General features: G+C 40.3%; 1 protein-coding gene across 39 annotated transcripts in view; it reads left to right on the top strand.

Moving 5' to 3' along the window:
* Positions 1–18144, top strand: part of mark2b (MAP/microtubule affinity-regulating kinase 2b) — a 69559-nt gene that overhangs the window by 19436 nt on the left and 31979 nt on the right. For all 39 annotated transcript variants that reach the window (XM_034676330.1, XM_034676342.1, XM_034676345.1 and 36 more), the window contains 6 exons: positions 10522–10686; positions 12206–12259; positions 14777–14825; positions 15165–15230; positions 15597–15667; positions 17269–17325. In XM_034676330.1, the coding sequence (XP_034532221.1) occupies positions 10522–10686; positions 12206–12259; positions 14777–14825; positions 15165–15230; positions 15597–15667; positions 17269–17325 (462 nt within the window). The remainder of the gene's footprint in view (positions 1–10521; positions 10687–12205; positions 12260–14776; positions 14826–15164; positions 15231–15596; positions 15668–17268; positions 17326–18144) is intronic.

Here is an 18144-nt window from a genome sequence, read left to right as displayed (position 1 = left end):
GATCAGCTTTTTTGGGGGGCGCTGGTGGCCTAGCGGTCTAAGTGGGCTACTTACAGAGGCTATGATCTGCTTTTTTCAATTGGTGTGTATGTGGTTTCCGGTACTTCCAGAGCCAGCCTCAAGTGGACACTCAAGAAACTGCAGTTTTTAACACTTCAGCATTGGCTCCAATTCTCAGAGGTTGCCGCTTGGTTGTTGCTCAACATGATATCAGTGACTGTATTAAAACCAGTACACCACCTGCCCCTAGTTTGTGCAGTTCAGTAAAATTGAATGACTTCTCTTGTCCTGCACTACAGTGAAGCTGAAGCCAGTGCAAATTGAAGCATCCATTTACTCTTCAACTGAATGATCTGCCTTATGACTTATTCATTTTTTTAATCAACTGTGGGATTTAATTAAACTGGCACTGCTCTTCTACCAGAATTGATTAGGTGTGTCATTATAAAACGCTTAAAATTTACAACAGTGACCCCTTCCAGAAGGGCTGTTTGATCGGTCATTAACTTTGAAACAAAGGCATGATGATATCCTGTTGTGTGTCATTGCATAGTTCATTGATGCGTGTGACTCATAGTGTCATTATTGTATTTTTGCTGAAAAAATAAACTAAAATGGACCCAATAAAGTTTATTTCAAAATGAAACTTGTTTTGATGAAGGAGAATAAGAATCCCATGGCAGCAAAATGAAAAACCGGATGTATTGTTTTGATGCAAAGAAATAAGCAGTTTATTAGAGTAAGTTTATGTATTGGAAAGGCTGTCCAAATGTCTTCTTTAAAAGCATTATGTCCTTTTGTAGGATTGGTTCCCTGTCCTGTGTGTTACTATAAATGTAACTGGTTATTTTCATTTCCTTCAAAACTGTGAACACCCTGGTCCAGTTTAACTGGCTTTCCGAAATGGATTGAATGAGGAGAACCGTCAAACAGGTGCAGTCACATTTCTCTCAGGCATTTGGCAGCTTTCTAACTTGGTGCTTTTTAATTTCCCTCTCATTAGATCGCTTGTTTCACTGGAGGACTCCTAAAGCTGTTTCCTGTTGGGAGTTCCTTGTAATTAACTAACTGACTAGTTCAAGGTAGTTTCAAGAGATAATTGGTATGTTTGTGTATATATAAGAGTTACTATGTAGCAACACAACGTTATCTCAAGAGGATTTTACAAACAAAGCAGGTCTAGACCATACTGTTCAATTATTAAAGATCCAACATCAAGACAGGATACGATTCAAACCCTCTTACTGTCAGGATCTTATCTCATATTAATCCACCATGAGCATTGCACCTCCCAGTATTTAGCTAGTTAAGGGGCAAGGAAAAACTTCCTTTAACAGGCAGAAACCTTGAGCAGGACCAGACTCATGTTAGACAGACATTTGCCTGGACCGAGTTTAATCAAGGATACCATCGCATGGCAAATTTAAGACGATGCATGCATCACGCTCCCATTTAAGGACAGTAGTTCTCTTCCTCTCTCTTTTTATTCCTGGAAGCCTGTCTTCACATTAAAGAGGAATATTAATAGAAACATAAGCATATGAATAGAAGGGTAGTAAGAAAGGAAAGGATGGGAAGGGGGGAGGGATGGAGCAAGAGAAAATGTAAGAACGATGAAAGAGATAAAAGCAACGATATACAGGGCAGATTCAGCAAGCGACAAATCTCCATGGAAACACAGCCATTACTGACTAGAGTTGGGAGGCGTGTGTGCGTGTGTGTGTGTGTGTGTGTGTGTGTGTGTGTGTGTGTGTGTTTCTGTGTGTGTTTCTGTGTGTGTTTCTGTGTGTGTTTGTGTCTTCCCACCCACAAATTTCAGAAAATGCAGAAGCTTTAAATGTGGTTGTTCTGAGCTAGTTAGCTTGACATACTGTAGTTAAATGAATGTATCAGCTGAGGCTTTGTATCAAAGTTCACATGTTAACCATTATTCAGTTGCCAATACACAAGCATCCCTCTGCGCACTTTGTCAGCAGCACTTCTTATTGCAATATACTGAATCACCATGTTCTTAAACTAGAACTAGGCCATCAACAAAGAGTTTCCCTCAATCACTTCCCTAAGTTTAATAGCTTCCTCATCGCTGCTCATTCCCCTTCCTTTAGGTGTGGAGGCTCTCACTGAGCACTGTGGGAAACTACAACACACCCAGCCTTTGGTCAATAAATAGACAGGTGCATCTCAGAAAATGTGAACATCGTGAAAAAGTTCTTTTTTTCTTCACAATTTAATTAAAAAAGGTACATTTTCATATATGTTAAGTAATTGCAGGTAACATGGAGTATTAAAGCCTTCTTTAATGTTGATGATGTTGGTTTTGGCTTATTAAAGTTTTAGAATACAGAAATCACCAACTTCTAAAAAGGAAGTTCAGTAAGTCATCCTGAAGTCACATGACATTCATTTAGTTCAAGTTAAGAGAGCTTTTTGAAAATTATATTTAAATGTTTAAACGAAGGAATTTCATTATTAATATGAATTAATGAGACAGTGCATCAATGCCAACCAGCTGGTCTGAGAGGGAGAGACAGAGAGATTTAAATACCACGCGCTGTATGATATAATACTTACACACTGTACCATTAAATACAACACACTGTGCCTTTAAATACTACACACTGCACCTTTAAATATTACACACTACAACTTTAAATATGACACACTGTACCTTTAAATACTACACACTGAGCCTTTAAATACGAAATACTGTACCTTTATATACTACACACTAAGCCTTTAAATACTACACACTGTACCTTTTATATACTACACACTGAGCCTTTAAATACGACATACTGTACCTTTAAATACAACACACTGTACCTTTTAAATACGACACTGTACCTTTTAAATACGACACACTGTACCTTTAAATACAACATGCTACACCTTTTAAATACGACACGCTACACCCATTGTGCGGATCAAGACGTTGTTGTTTCTTATTGTTTTTTATTTAATGCTACCTGACCAGCCACTTAAAGATACAGTATGTAGAAATGGTAATATTTAGCAATGTTGCTCAACCCTCCATCAGTGAAGTGACGGTGATGCATGAAGAGAATGATCCTCCACACTTTCACAACTTTCACGCACAACAACAACTTCTTCTTCTGACTCATACACCATACACACTTTTGGCTAAATAAAGAAACGCCTGTGGTGTATAGTTTGTCCATTCTGGTGGCCTCCATGGAAGGGGACCCACTGCTTATGTAGAAAAGGCTCATTCTAGTCAACATAAACAACAATATCTGTATATTCAGGTGAGGATACACTCATTTAAACATACTTATGAGTATTTTCCATTTTTACCAAGTCTGTTCTGATAAAAGCTTCTAAAAACTACACACTGTACCTTTAATCTAACATTAGTCTTGTGAAAGGTAAAAGGTCAATGTCATGGGAGACTGAAGCTGCTGAGCACAATATGAAGAAGAAATACAGCAAATAATCAACCAACTGGATCACTACTTTGGAGCCCAGCCATCACCTGGTTATATGGGACTCTTACTGATCCAGTGAGTTGTGAAGTGGTGCACTCTGAGCTTTAACGTTCAGATCAGTTACTGATTGGGATAAGTGAATCTTGTGAAATACTCCTATTGCTGACTGATAATTGATCACTGTGACATGTTAAAGCAGGAAGCAGTTTCTTTTTGAAGTATTAAAAACACTGGTAGTTTTGTTGTTTTCCCCACTCGACAATACTCATTGTCTAGAGAGTGGGACTTAAAGCTCACCTCTCTTTTTATTACCACCCTGAATGACTTCCTTTCTGTTGATGTCACATTTGCCTATCTTGTGTTTGGGTTGACTTGTTTCCTGATAGTAGTGAACTGTACATGTATCACGCGCAACTCTCTTCAAGGGTGACTTTCTGAACCGTACTGTGTTTCCATCTGGTCATATCTGAGTGGCTTCCTCCCAGAACTCAGATAAGTAAAGGTCAATGATAATGAGGCTTGAGTCAAAACACAACCAGGAGTGCCTTGGATTAAAATTACTGCTTTGTGTGCGGCGTGTGTTGTAATCATGTACACATGATTCAAGTAAATTTGTGTGTGTGCAGGTTTGTTTTTTCTCTTTCTAAGAAATTGGTATCACTAACAGAAAATCTGAACTTTTGGTGAATGAAATGAAACAAGAGTAAGTTTGAGAGATGTATTCAATTGAGAAATGAGCCAAAACACACTTATTTCTTTGAAGAATTTCTGCACCATATCGCCAAAATTAAGGAATTTCTTTTGTCACTTAAAAATTAGAGGAAAAACTGTTCAAATTAAATCCTGCGGAAAGGTTAAAAAGTCACACCTGCTGGTCAGCCAGACGTCTTCCTGTCTTTCCTCCTTACTTTCTCCACATTATCACCTGAAGTTGTCCAGAAAGTTACGATTGCTTGCACGTGTCATTTAGCCATGTGTTTTCAATTTACTCACCACTTCTTCCACAAGAGGTCCCTTCGTTTGGTGTGGATGTCATTAACAATCCCTGAGCTTCAGCACTTCATTGCACTATGTCAGCCTTGTGATTGTCGTGTAGGACATTCCAGTGTTTACTGGAATGTAGGGATGACCTGATCCCGATCTCAACTATCGGATTGGAGCTTTTCTGGGCGTTTTTTATTTGATCGGTGATCAGCATTTCAGCCGAGCGTCTCATCCGATCATTTACGTCCTCTGTCACTGAACACAATTTGCAGCTGAAGGCTAACACGGGAGTGTAATTGAGCGTTCTGAGTTCGCTTAACTGTGTATACATAATGAGACAATTATAAATGGGGCTATACGCACCCTACGATAACTCTGCAGGGACTTATGGTTCAAAAAGGTGAAAACATAAACCAAACACAGGGCAGTCTGTTACATTGGCATTAGCAACCTCGTGGCTAGCGGCAGCTGCCGTTCTCTATATCGGCATGTTGCTCTGTAGCTAGCGCGTGCAATCGTGTTTCGATCTCGCTGCACTCCCAATATTTACGGTTCTCCATCTCACAGTTGGATTCTGCTGTTGTGAATCACGCACTGTCTCGTGAGAGTGCATTCAGAGCAGCCTTGGATTAAGCGTTCTGCAATGAATGCACAGCGGTTTTCGTGGGTCTCATACAACAGAGCTTTACAACACTGCTCACTGGGTTAAATTGAATTGAATAACATAAGACATATTTTAGTTATTTTTTAATGACTTATTTTTGTTAAAGGAAAAAACAGTGTGCAGCTCAACTCTCCTATCTCTTGTGAAACTATTATCTAGGCAAACAGTATCTGATCGGTACTCAGTATCCACAAATATCAATATTAAAAAATCGTATCCGGATCGGAGGCCAAAAAAGCTGATCGGGATATCCCTACTGGAATCCTAAATCAGTATTCCTTAACAGTGTCTGTTTACAGTTGTACGGTTGTATTTATAAGTCTAATACAGCATTACAGTGTAATGGGTCGAAACAGTGATGTAGCTTATTGTCTTTCAGTATATCCATAATTCTAACTGAGGAGAGACAGGAGAGGTGGATTCGCTCTTGCCTGTTGGGGGGGTTGTGGTGGTCGGTGGGGGTTGCTTGGCCTGCAGCTGCCCAAAAATGAAGGAAGAATCAGAAGACAAAAATAGTCAGACATGAAAGGGGATAGGAGAGGAGGAGGACTTACAAGTTGAGGACTGTAGAAGAAGGGAAAGAAGTTGGAACTCTGAAAGTTTATTGTCTTGGTCCTCTGACCATGTCAGCTTTAGGAAAGGCATAACAAGGTTGTTTTTTCATGGTTTGTTGGTCAAGTTTCATCAACCCTCGATGAAACACAAGATTTTTTGATGCATTTAAATTTAAAACTTGTACATCATAACCCAACATTTAAACATCTATATACTACCAGAACTTATCAAGCTCCTACACTTCTTGTTTTATGTGTTCTGTTTTTAGAGTTGTCCTTTTAGAATCTATTCTTTTATGGTGATTTGTTTTTAGCTTTGGTTTAGCCCAAGCAGCAACCTCCAGTCTCAGAATATGAAGCCCATGCTGAAGTGCTAAAAACTGCAGTTCATTGAGAATCCGCTTGAGGCTGGCTGCAGAGACACCGGAAACCACATACACACCCATTCAAAAAAGACAATCTTTGCAGCAATAATAAACATGTTTACAGCCTGGTAATTACAGCCTAATTTCTCTATAGGCACACACACTGTACGGGTGGGAATTTTTGTATAACTCTATATTTTCGAAGATATTAACATACATGATTTGCTCAAATAAGGGCAATGGCTGACTTGATTGACAGGCGAGTACTCTGTAGCTGTTAGCGAAGAGGCTAAAGGCCTGCCTCTTTACGTCACACCAGCTTGGACGAAGTTTGGTTGAGATCAGCATTTCCAATATTTCACCCGCTCATGACTGGCTTGAAAACAACGCTCAGGAACAGATGGGTGACGTCACAGATACTTCATCCATTTTTTATACAGTCTGTGGTTGTGTCTGTAGCCTTAAGAATTGTCTTATAGATGCAAGATTACCTCGGACTTAAAGGCAGTACGTCGTACTCAAGTTGCATCTGTGGCCAGTCTGTTCTACACTTTGAAAGTTGTTGTATGTTGCTTTAATCATGGTTGCACACATCCTAACTCTCATACAGGTGGAATTGCATTTGTATGAAGTGTTTTCAGACAGCACTACTTAAAGCAAAGAGAGGTCATCTTGAAATCTTGAACTTCTTACTTACAGATCAGTTCTCGTTCCAAATAAACCCACTGTCAGAGTATAACCACATCGTCTGCCTCCCTCTCCTGCATAATCCAAAATATAAAACAAACATGTGCTCCCCCCTTAACTCCAAAGTTCCCTTCTGTCCTCTGAGTTCAAAGTATCTGACAATAGCTTTATTTCCAACTCCCGAGCTTGTATTATGGCTTAATTTGGCCACTATGCTTCATGCAGGTCTGCACTGTCAGCATGAGGATGTGGTGGTGGGGGTTGGTTCGGGGTGCAGACATTAGATCATACCATCTGGAGCACGAAACAAACACAGTGAAGTAGTTATAGTAATCCCTATTTCCCGTGGCCTAAAAAAATGTTAATGTGGGAGGACTCGGCTGATAGAAATGTAGTCTGTGGGTTTTTATTTGACACAGAGCAAGCCTCTGATTTGTTCAAATCAGAGAGAAATGATGAGGTGACTGAAATGACTAGTCAGGGAACGAGAGAGAGCAATGATTTTTACAGTACGTCCTTACTCCGCACCGGTAGTGTGAATTTCACTGGGCTGTCTCTCTCATTGGTGTTAGATCTCTGAGAGGTGTGTGTGATTTATGCTGCTGCTGCGGCTGTACACACCCGCGTGCATGTCTTTGTAGGCCTCACCAGTGTGTATTCTTGTATCAGTGCGTGGCCTGTGTGTGTTTGCGTCTCGTCACCCTGGAGCCAGTCGTCCTCTCCTCTGACCCTGATCCCTGTCACCTGTCCACTCAGATCACACACTCACACACACACACTCGCACAATTGCTGTGACCCTTTCCTGGAGTTGAAACCTAATCGCTGTGCCAACCGTGCAGACCTGCCAGCACAGTGATGTTTTGTTTTCTTGTTGTGGGTGTGTATGACTCCAGAGACCTGCTGTCTGCTTTAAGATGAATTGAGGCGATCGCACTCCAAACTACCGTGAAACTAACTTTACACACCACATAAAGGAACACCGCTCAAACTGTAACACCTCATACAGTGGAGGAAGCAGGGGTTAAATGTTTCATATTTCAAGTAACTTGCCGATGACTATTATGGTAGGACAAACTGAGCTCACCTTGCATGTGTTTCAAAACTTTTTTTAAAATTTGAGTTTTAACAGAAAGATTGTCGATCTGATGGCAGGCGTCTGTTTAGGGGGAATGAGAAGGGCCAAAAATAAGACTGAGGACAGCGCTGAGGTTTGTCCTTATTGTTTCTTATCTAATAAAATCCTGACCTGATTACAGAATTGAGAATACACGGAAGTTGCTGATGCACTAAAATTTGGGGGGTTTCATTGAAGAAACTTCAGGTTTACTGCTGAGTTTTACGTAGGTGGTTCACTTCTTACTAGATCTCCATGTTAGCTTGTGCTGTACTCCTAACCTGTTTCATTGAAGGTTATGTCTTGATCAAAGATCAGTATGCAGATAAGCTGATTGAAAGAAGAGGCAGACCAGCTTGACTCTTTGCTGACCTGAATGATTTTACATGTATAAAATATGAATGAAAGTCATTTATTGTGCTTTCCTGATATCATTCTTCGACAGAGGCTAATTAGGCTAACATCAAAGATGATTGATGCATGCTTATCATTTTGAATCATGTTCATTAGTATTATCTACTGCTCTGTTTGACATCATCAGGGCTCAAACTGATAGTTTTGGTTGTTGCATCTTTTGCACACTAGTTATGGGACAACCATAGACTGTATGAAAAAATGGACATAGTATCCATGAAGTCACCCATCTATTCCTGAGTGTTGTTTTAAAGCCAATCGTCAACGGGTGCCATATTGGAAATGCTGAACACAACCAAACTTCGTCCGAGCTAGTGTGAGGTAAAGAGGTGGGACTTTAGCCTTTTCGCTAACAGCTACAGGGTGCCCGCCTGTCAGTCAAGTCAGCCTTTTCCTTATTTTGTCAAAACTCATCAGTTAATATCTTGGAAAATCAGTTAGAGAAATTAGAGTTATACAAAAATTCACATCCGTACAGTGTGTGCTGATAGAGAAATTAGCTACTCAGACCTTAAACCATTTTTTGAACCAGGCTGTAAACATGTTTATTATTGCTGTAAAGATCGTCTTTTCTGAATGGGTCTGTATGTGGTTTCCGGTGTTTCTGCAGCCCGCCTCAAGCGGATTCTCGATGAACTGCAGTTTATCACACTTCTGCATGGGCTTCCCTTTTTAAGACCAGAGGTTGCCGCTTGGGGACAACCAAAAATCTTAATTTTTCGCATTCACTCTGTGATTTTTCTTTTTTCTCTATCAGTTCTTCTGTCATTTTGCAAACACAAATGTGTACAGTATAGTCTGAAGCATTTGTTTAACTTCATATTTTTATATTTTACATTTTTTCTGAATAATGAAAAATATGCAGACCTGCTAACAGTAGACTCATTCATGTCTATGAGTGGTCATATATGGCTTCTACCGCCCATTCATGTGAATGTGCTCACGGTAACTCTGCGTTGACTTATCAGGTTGATAACTCACTTTGTCATATAGGCCCCTGGATTGTTTGCCGTCTGCTGCAATCCGGATTGTTGTCCAGCTAAGTTACTGGTAACATTACCAGTGATAGACGAAACACCAAGGGTTGAATGAGCACAATGAGGGTAGAAAATGCTGGTCTCAGACAAGCTGTTTACCTTCAGTGTGATAATGTTTGTCAAACAAATCTTGGACTGTTGTTTAAAAACACAATAAACTCTAATTATTTGGCCCCTGCTTCCTTGCCACCATGCATGTAAGCAGACACCCTGCTTTTTATGTTTTTGAATTAGCTGTAACTTTCATGTCCACGTACCCAATAATGAACTTCCATATGTGACATTGTAAATACTGTAAGAAAAACAATTGAGATATCATTTTAAAAAATCATAAGTGGCAGTGAAATAAGACCATGCAGCTTCTCTAAAATGTAATATATACTATATATCCTTACATTTCAGTGTTGCCTATGTATGTAATGTTATTGTGTGTCTCACTTTGTTGTAAAGGTTTTTTAAGCTGCTTTAATTTGGCTTGACCTGAGCACTTAGATCCACTGCTGCACATGTGTTAATCAGCATACAGCGGTTACTTTAAAGGGATTGTTTAAGTGTCTACAGGATAACTCTGCTTAGTTTCCTTGTGATACAATGTTGATGGATTTTTTTGTTACATGTATCACCGAGATCAGGGGTTCCCAAACTTTTTCAGCCCACAACCCCCAAATATAGGTGCCAAGACTCGCGACCCCCCACTGTCCCTCATAGTGATTTAATGTGGCTTCATTTAGCTGGTCTGCAGAAAATCAGCCTACCTACATGAGCATGTGGCTGTGTTTCTGCTGCTACTGATGCCCTTAAGAATAACTGTTCACTAACCCTAAACTTAGGAGTCATCAGGCAAAAAGATAGGCAGAAAACTCATTACATTTTCTATTTTCAAGGTTTTATTTCAAATTTAGCTACTATTTTTGTGGATATTTTTACTATAACGGGTAAAATGTACTATTTGTGGCTCACGACCCCCCCAGGGGTTCCTGACCCACACTTTGGGAACCCCTGACCTAGATGGTTGGATAGCGCTCCAAACTGTAAAAAGAGAAAAATGTATCTCACCTTGAAAGACAGAACGGACTGTCAATCACTTTAAACATAAAAGAAATATGAAGCTGTATTGAAAGTCTGTCTGTATTAGCTTAAACACCACACCAGTGTCAGGACTTCAAACTGTGAAACTTTACAGTCTATCTCTGTGAATTTTTGCCTACGACATCATGTCCTCCTATATGCTTACCTTTTGCCTCTTTCTTCTCAGGAGTCCAAGTCATCTCGCTCCAGCATGCCCCGATGTCGGAACTCCGTAGCTACGACCACATCAGACGACCAACCACACATTGGTAACTATCGGTTGCTAAAAACCATCGGCAAAGGCAACTTTGCCAAGGTCAAACTGGCACGACACGTCCTCACTGGAAAAGAGGTAAGCATGCATGCACACAGATGGATCTCAAATCTTTGTATGCATCTTTTGGTTACTCTTACACGATCTCTCTCTCATCTTTCTGAGCCTTATTCTGAATCATAATTTTGTATTTGACTGTTTATTTGGATAGAAACGAAGCACTGCTCAGAGGAGCTGTTTAAGAGTAAAAACACTACTAAAGGGCTATTACTATTAGACATTTCAGCATTTTGGAATACTCAAACACTTTGTTGCTGGTAAAAGTGCCAAAACAATGTATAGAAAGACGACTTAGCTGCTTTTTAATTAGTCATTATGGAAGAACTTGAAATGATACTGCTGTAAGTGTGGGCTGATGTCTAAGCGTTAATCCTGGTTGATGAGAATAGGGGAGGGTTCATGCTGCGACACACAGTAGGTCTGGTCTGATCCTGGGCTTCCATGGCTTTGGAGACGGTACATCTGCTGCAGGAGATTAGAATCACCATTGTCAGCTTGAATGGAGAGCCTAAATGTCTCCGGCTTATTGTGAATTCCAGATGTGACGTAATGTGGTGGACTGTCCCTTTAAGGGAAAAGCTGCGTCTGCAGTGAGCCCATGCTGGGCTCTGTCTGAGGACCAGTCAAGTAAACTCTTGCTGTGTGTGTGTGTGTGTGTGTGGTGTGTGTGTGTGTGTGTGTGTGTGTGTGTGTGTGTGTGTGTGTGTGTGTGTGTGTGTGTGTGTGGTGTGTGTGTGTGTGTGTGTGTGTGTGGTGTGTGTGTGTGTGTGTGTGTGTGTGTGTGTGGGAGAGGGAGAGGGGAAGAGCTGGAGAGGGGTGGGCGGGCTCTGTCAATGTGTGACAGCTCTGTGCCTGACACCCTGATAACACTCCATGTGACTCGCTGGCACACACACACACACACACACACAAACACAAAGAAAACAAGGGATAGTCAGAGGGCATGAAAGAGTCAGTCGAGCACAACCAGAAAGAGGAGTGCAAGGAAAGGAGTTAGTGGACAGTGAAAAGTAAAGCTTCCTTTTTTTTACATCATCCTCAAAAGAAATAATTATTTCTTCCTCTTCCCTTTCTGTGTGTCTTCTTTTCTTCTTCATCTTTCACTCTGAATCCCTTCCATCTGTCGGGTTCTCTATTTTTATTTTCTCGAACTTATCTCTCTCTCTCTTTCCCTCTCTTCTTTTATATGACTCCATCTCTCTTTTGCTCGTGTCCACTGTTACATTCTGAACCATAGACCTCATTATGTCAGGAGCATCAGCCCAATTTTAAGTCTGTGCGTGCACGTCCTTGTCTTCATAGTGCCCCATTATGCAACAGTCCCGTGTTGCGATTGTGTGTTCATCACTTCATGCTGTGAGATCATTCACTTGTGGGCGCAAATGTCTCAAAAACGAAAATGTGTGTGCATGTTTGTGCTGCCACAGTCACAGACTGAGGCTGATTGTGAGCGAGTTACGTCAGTGCAGTGAGTGTGATAAGTGCAAAGATGTGTAACAAGGAAACAAAATCAACCCATTCTTGTTTTTGCTTCTAGGTGGCCGTAAAGATCATCGATAAGACGCAGCTCAATTCCTCCAGTTTGCAGAAGGTTGGTCTCTCTCTCTCTCTCTCTCTCTCTGTCTCATCTCTCTCCTCTCTCTCTCTCTCTCTCTCTCCTCTCTCTCTCTCTCTCTCTCTCTCTCTCTCTCTCTCTCCCTCTCCCTCCCTCCCTCCCTCCCTCCCACACTCCTCTTCCTCTCTTTCCCATATTGTATTTTTTCTCTTACAGTGTCTCTCAAATGCTCATGCGCCATGTAGACGCAGACAACACAGTCTTCAGTCCTTTTTTCTTTTTTAAAAAGGGACATTATAAGTCTGCTTTAGAAGTCTTCTCTTTTGCAGTCTCTGTCCATCTCACTTCCACTCTCTCTCTTTCTCTCTCTCTTTCTCTCTCTCTTTCTCTCTCTCTCCTCTCTCTCTCCTCTCTCTCTTTCTCTCTCCCTCTTTTCTCTCTCTCTCTCTCTCTCTCTCTCTCTCCTCTTTCTCATCTCCTCTTCTCTCTTTCTCCTCTATTCTCTCTCCTCTCTCTCGCTCTACTCTCTCTCTCTCTGTCTTTTTGCTATCTTTCTGAAGTGGTCTAGTTTTCATAGAGAGAGTTTTAATTACAGGAACAAGCTGCAATTACTTCTTTTGATCGGGCAAGGGTGGGGTCTGTCCACTCACACGCACTCTTACCCATGTATGCTAGCTCCCTCAACATACACACACACCACACACACACACACACACACCACACACACACACACACCACACACACCACACACACACGCGCGCGCTTAAAAACAACATCTACCAGCAGACAAGTAGTAAGGCATGAAATACACACTCGGATACATGGAGCAAAACAAGAAAATGTTAACACAGCAAAGACACAACAGGGCCAACTCATCGATCCAGTTTAAACACTCAGACCCTCAAGTTGATACACTTGATGGTCAAGACACTTGTAAATGAGAAGTCATACAGAATGATCCGATTGACTGTAACGTACTGTAAAATGATTTAGGTTTTATGTTCTTAAATGATTTCTCCAGTCACATGCAAATAAATCTAGATTTGTCAATCTACCAGTGTTGATAGTTTGGCAACTATTTTAGATTTAGTCTTAGTCTTAGTCTTTAGATGATAAATGCCTTAGTTTAGTCCCATTTTAGTCTTTGATTGTTGCCAAAAACATTTTCTCTCTTTAAAATGATTCATGTAGTCGATCAGATATCGGTATCAGGGTTGTACCAAGAGTTAAAATCGTCAACATTTCACTCCTTTAACACTTTTGTTTATCTTAGATTAAGTAATTTAGCCTGTCCCTGCTAAAAAAGTCAAAAGAAGAAATTCTTGATGTGACCATGAAGCCCAAATTTTGATTCTCTTGATTCAAATAGAAATGCCATGAACACAAAATAAAGGGCTGCATTGCACTTTTACGACGGTCCCTGAATGTAACAGCAGTGACAGGAGCACTGGACAGACACTTGGTTCACGGCATTATGAAATGCATCTGCATCGTTGATGACAAGAAGTTGATCAAAACTTATTAAACGTGTCTGATGTATTACCAAACTGGAATAAATCAAGCTTTAGACCAGAGCTTTATACAGTAATAGCAGCAACAAAGACAAACGTCAAGTAGTAAACAGGAGTCCCCCAGTTGTGTCCTTGTCACCAACGCACACCTGAGGGTAAAAATAATCAATGAAACTGAGACAGATGCATGGAGGTGAGGAGAGCTGGTTCATGAAGCACACCTGCTGCAGGTAGTGCTTACGCTAACACTGCACCCCTCAAATAATAACCCAGTCTGAAACAGGACTGCATCGCTTTTATTTTTAAGGATTAGATGCACAGTCTGGGGAAACATGGATTTTGAATGTCCAGTGGTTCGCCACTAACGTTCTCGTCTCGTTAACAAAAACAAAACATAATGATTATTTATTATCTGTTTTTATTATCTGTGACGCCCTTTAGCTCATCACGATAATAGTTTTCGTCTTGAAAAAACATGTCATTGACGAACATTTATCGCCATAATTTTCATTCACAAAATGAACACTGTTTGTATCATGGCCTCACTTCAGATTGAGCTTTTATATAACAGGGTATTTGAATTCATGGCTCGTCTGTCTGTTCATGTGAAGTGTATCTGCTAAATAAATGGCCCTGTAAGACTAGTTTAGACCATATCTACACATTTCCCCATTATTAAAAAATGCATTAACCACAAAAAGAAACTGACAGGGTAGAGCTAGGACTCAGTTAAATCTGCTCTTTGAGTACAGAACTTTTTTTATATATATCTCAGTGTACAAGGAGCTTAATACATTGGTTGCCTACCACTTTAATCCTTAATTTCCCCAGACCTTGGACTTTGCCAACCACTGGCTTTGCTTGAATCCTTGCCATGATGTCATGAGCAGCCATGTTTTGTATTTGTTTTTCATCCAGTAATTCACCCTACCTCCTCTTGGCAGGAAAGGAGTGTGTAACCTCGAATTTTAAACACATGCTGTTGACTTATCATTGACCATATAAGAAATAAATAATCCCAACCTGAATCCCTGTGTTGCAGCTCTTCCGGGAGGTGAGAATCATGAAGATGTTGAACCATCCCAACATAGGTGAGTCACACTGGAACTCAGACTGGACTCTGTCTTCACTCACAGGGATACCAGATTTAATTACTGTCTCAGGGTCATGTATCCAAGCCTTATTGTAATCACCCTGTTTCTTTTTCTCTACTAATTGGTTTTACTTTCACTCTTACTGCACTGACTCGTTCTGTCTTAACTCTGATTTCCCTCTCGCTTTTTTGCCCCATGACCCTTCCCCCCCCCCCCCCCCCCCCCCCCCCCCCCCCCCCATCCCCCCCCCCCCCCCCCCCCATCCCCATCCCCATCCCCATCCCCATCCCCTCCGAGATATATTCATGGTCTATGCTTCTCTTTCCTTACTTCCAGTCAAGCTCTTTGAGGTGATTGAGACAGAGAAGACTTTGTACCTGGTAATGGAGTATGCGAGTGGAGGTAAGTGCGTCTCACTGTGAAATCACCCCCCCTGCGGCTTGCACTCTGTAAGACAGAATCAGATAGTTTTCAAATAGAAAAGCTTCCACCTTGCTGACTAGCCTTCAGTATTTGTTTTAGGTAACTTGGCCTAAAGTTAACAGAGGTATTATTTAGTATTCTGTTTGATTCAATGATAGTTGTTGTTTATTTAACATCTCTTCCTTGTTTGCAATAAAACAAAGACATAGGTAAACAAATATACATATATATTTTTATTTAAGAGCAGTCTGTTTCGTTGTCCCTTTAACAAAATACCCTAGCTTTAAGGAAACAAATGTCTGGCTACACTGAATGAGCTCTTCTCCTCTGTTTCTGATCTTCCAGGAGAGGTCTTTGATTACTTGGTGGCCCATGGTAGGATGAAGGAGAAAGAAGCCCGTGCCAAATTCAGACAGGTATGTTTGTGAAAATGTATGGGATACAAGTACTTTTGTTTCTTATTCTGTTGTCATAGGGCATACAAAATAATAATATGTTTATTTATTTATTGGTTTATTTGTTGTATAGTGATGTGGTTTAGGACAGGAAGCAGCTGTTTTGAGGAACAGGCTTTCCAATAGTTTTATTTTGGGTGTATGCAACAAATGTTTTAAACTCATTTGTCAATACATTCCTCATTTATTTGGAGCTGTATGTTAAAGCCTTTGAGAACGTGACTCGGAATATATAATACTTGTATAGAATATCAATATTTAATGTGTAGTTAAGCATCAACAATAGTCTGAGTGAAAGTAAACATCTATAACTATGAAAAAACTCGCTTCAAAAACAGCTTATTTTCTAGTTCAGACCATTTCTCAGGACTGTGTGGGCGTGGCAGCTAACTTTTTGATTGACATGTTAATCAAACTTAACCATGGCAACAGTCACAGCACAACATGGAGCAGCACACAGAGACAAAGCCTACATCTTTGTCTGAAACATGTCTGAAAATTATTTATTTCAAATGGTCTCTGAGTGCAGAGTTGCAAAGTACTTATATAGTTTATCACTTTTACTACGTTGTGATATCCGGGATCGGGTCATCAGGAACATGTGATGCCCAGAGGTGAGGAGGCTGAAGTGCAGGAAGGCAGAGCACGGCTCCAGGTGTCAGACTGAGCCATTTGGCTAAACTCTGAGCTGTTTGAGGATAGTTAGTGAGCCAGTCCTGGGGAAACGAGAAGAAACTATAAGCTGTGGCCCGCTGTTTCCCCACATCCACCGCAGTTAGAATGACAACAAGCTGTCATCTTCACTGGTGGATGTGCAGTCAGGGACACACACTCAGTGGCACAGAGAGAAGAGAGATAGATACACAGACAGCTTACAGGAAGTGCGTGATTAGCAAAAAAGCTAACAGTAAAGATGACGAAGAAAGGAGTTTGTGACATTAGGAGATGGTCTAAACAGGAGTGGAGTAGGTTTGTGGAACATGTGTGGGCGTGACTTAGTGTTTTCTTTATGGTTGGTTAGATATTTATGTTGTCATAAATATCCAAGTTAACCCAGCCCAGTTTAACCTAGCGTCAGAACGTTATCAAAAACGTTATATATTTAATATGATATATATATATATATATATATATATATATATATATATATATATATATATATATATATATTTAAGAATTGAATAAAGTTCAGTTCTAATATTTTAATAAATATAAAAGGCATGTACCGTGACTGTAAATATTATAGTTAGAAAGTTTTAGCTGATTTGGGTTACCAGAGGCTTTAACAATCACAGTTGTATATTGTTTGAATGAAATTTAACAAGAAAAAAACCCTTTGAATGTTAATGATTTATAGTTGATCAGTAAAATGTGTCCAGACAAGGAATAAACCTCAATTATTTTTTCTGCTTAGTACTTCCTCATGCCTTCTACACTCTGAAACCACTTGAAGAGGTTACAGCGTCTTGAATGATCATTTCTAACCACCCTTCCTGTTTTCCTTCGTCTCTGTCTTTTGCTCGTGTGTCTTTCTCTCCATCACTCTCTTTCTCACTCTTCAGATTGTGTCAGCGGTGCAGTATTGCCACCAGAAGTGTATAGTACACAGAGACCTCAAGGTGAGAACGCACAAGCAAACATATGCTCTCTCTTATATCAGCCTCTCCCCACTCTTGAGTTCATCCACACAGGATTTAACTTTTCCATATGAAATCCGGCACCGCTGAACAGGAAATCCAGAGGTTAATCACGTTATATCCCACTTAAGGATCAAAGGCCGAAACACACATACCGTACACAGTTACTATCCAATGCAATGCTTCTGTTGGGAAGGCCCCTCACTCTTCTATTTTTCTCTGTCCTTGAATCACATTAGGTGCTTTATAAACCCAACACAGGATCCTCACAAACAGGTCTAAAGCTTTTGGGTCATTTTGGTTCATAGCATTATACAGAGTTGTAAATCCTCTTACTGTGCCAGCAGGCAGACCTGTCGATAAGACATTATCATGATTACAATACAGGCGCTTTTCATCTCAGAGCTGTTTTGTCAGCCCATGCTTTGTTGGCTTTTTGAGAAACATTTTAAACACTTGGACCAAGGTTTTCCATACTTCATCAGGTAACAATGGTCAGCATTTACAAAAAAGGCAGAATATGAAAGAAAGACTGTTCTCATTAATTTAATGTGTACCATCCTGCACATTATCCTGAGATGAGAAATCCGACACATGCTTCACTCTCATAGGTTGCACAAAGCAAAATTTGATCTTTTACAGCAAGCATGGAATCATCTGTTTGCACACTGCTGAAAACTCAGTTAAGCCTTTGGTCTACATTCAGTCTATACTAATAAATATACTGTTCCCTTTTTAAAAAAATTGCTTTTTATTAGTTGAAACTATTACTGATGATGTTATTTATTTACATATGATTGA

The sequence above is a fragment of the Notolabrus celidotus genome, chromosome 23, assembly GCF_009762535.1.
Source record: "Notolabrus celidotus isolate fNotCel1 chromosome 23, fNotCel1.pri, whole genome shotgun sequence".
NCBI classification, from domain to species: domain Eukaryota; kingdom Metazoa; phylum Chordata; class Actinopteri; order Labriformes; family Labridae; genus Notolabrus; species Notolabrus celidotus.
This window is presented reverse-complemented; position numbering and strand designations above follow the sequence as displayed.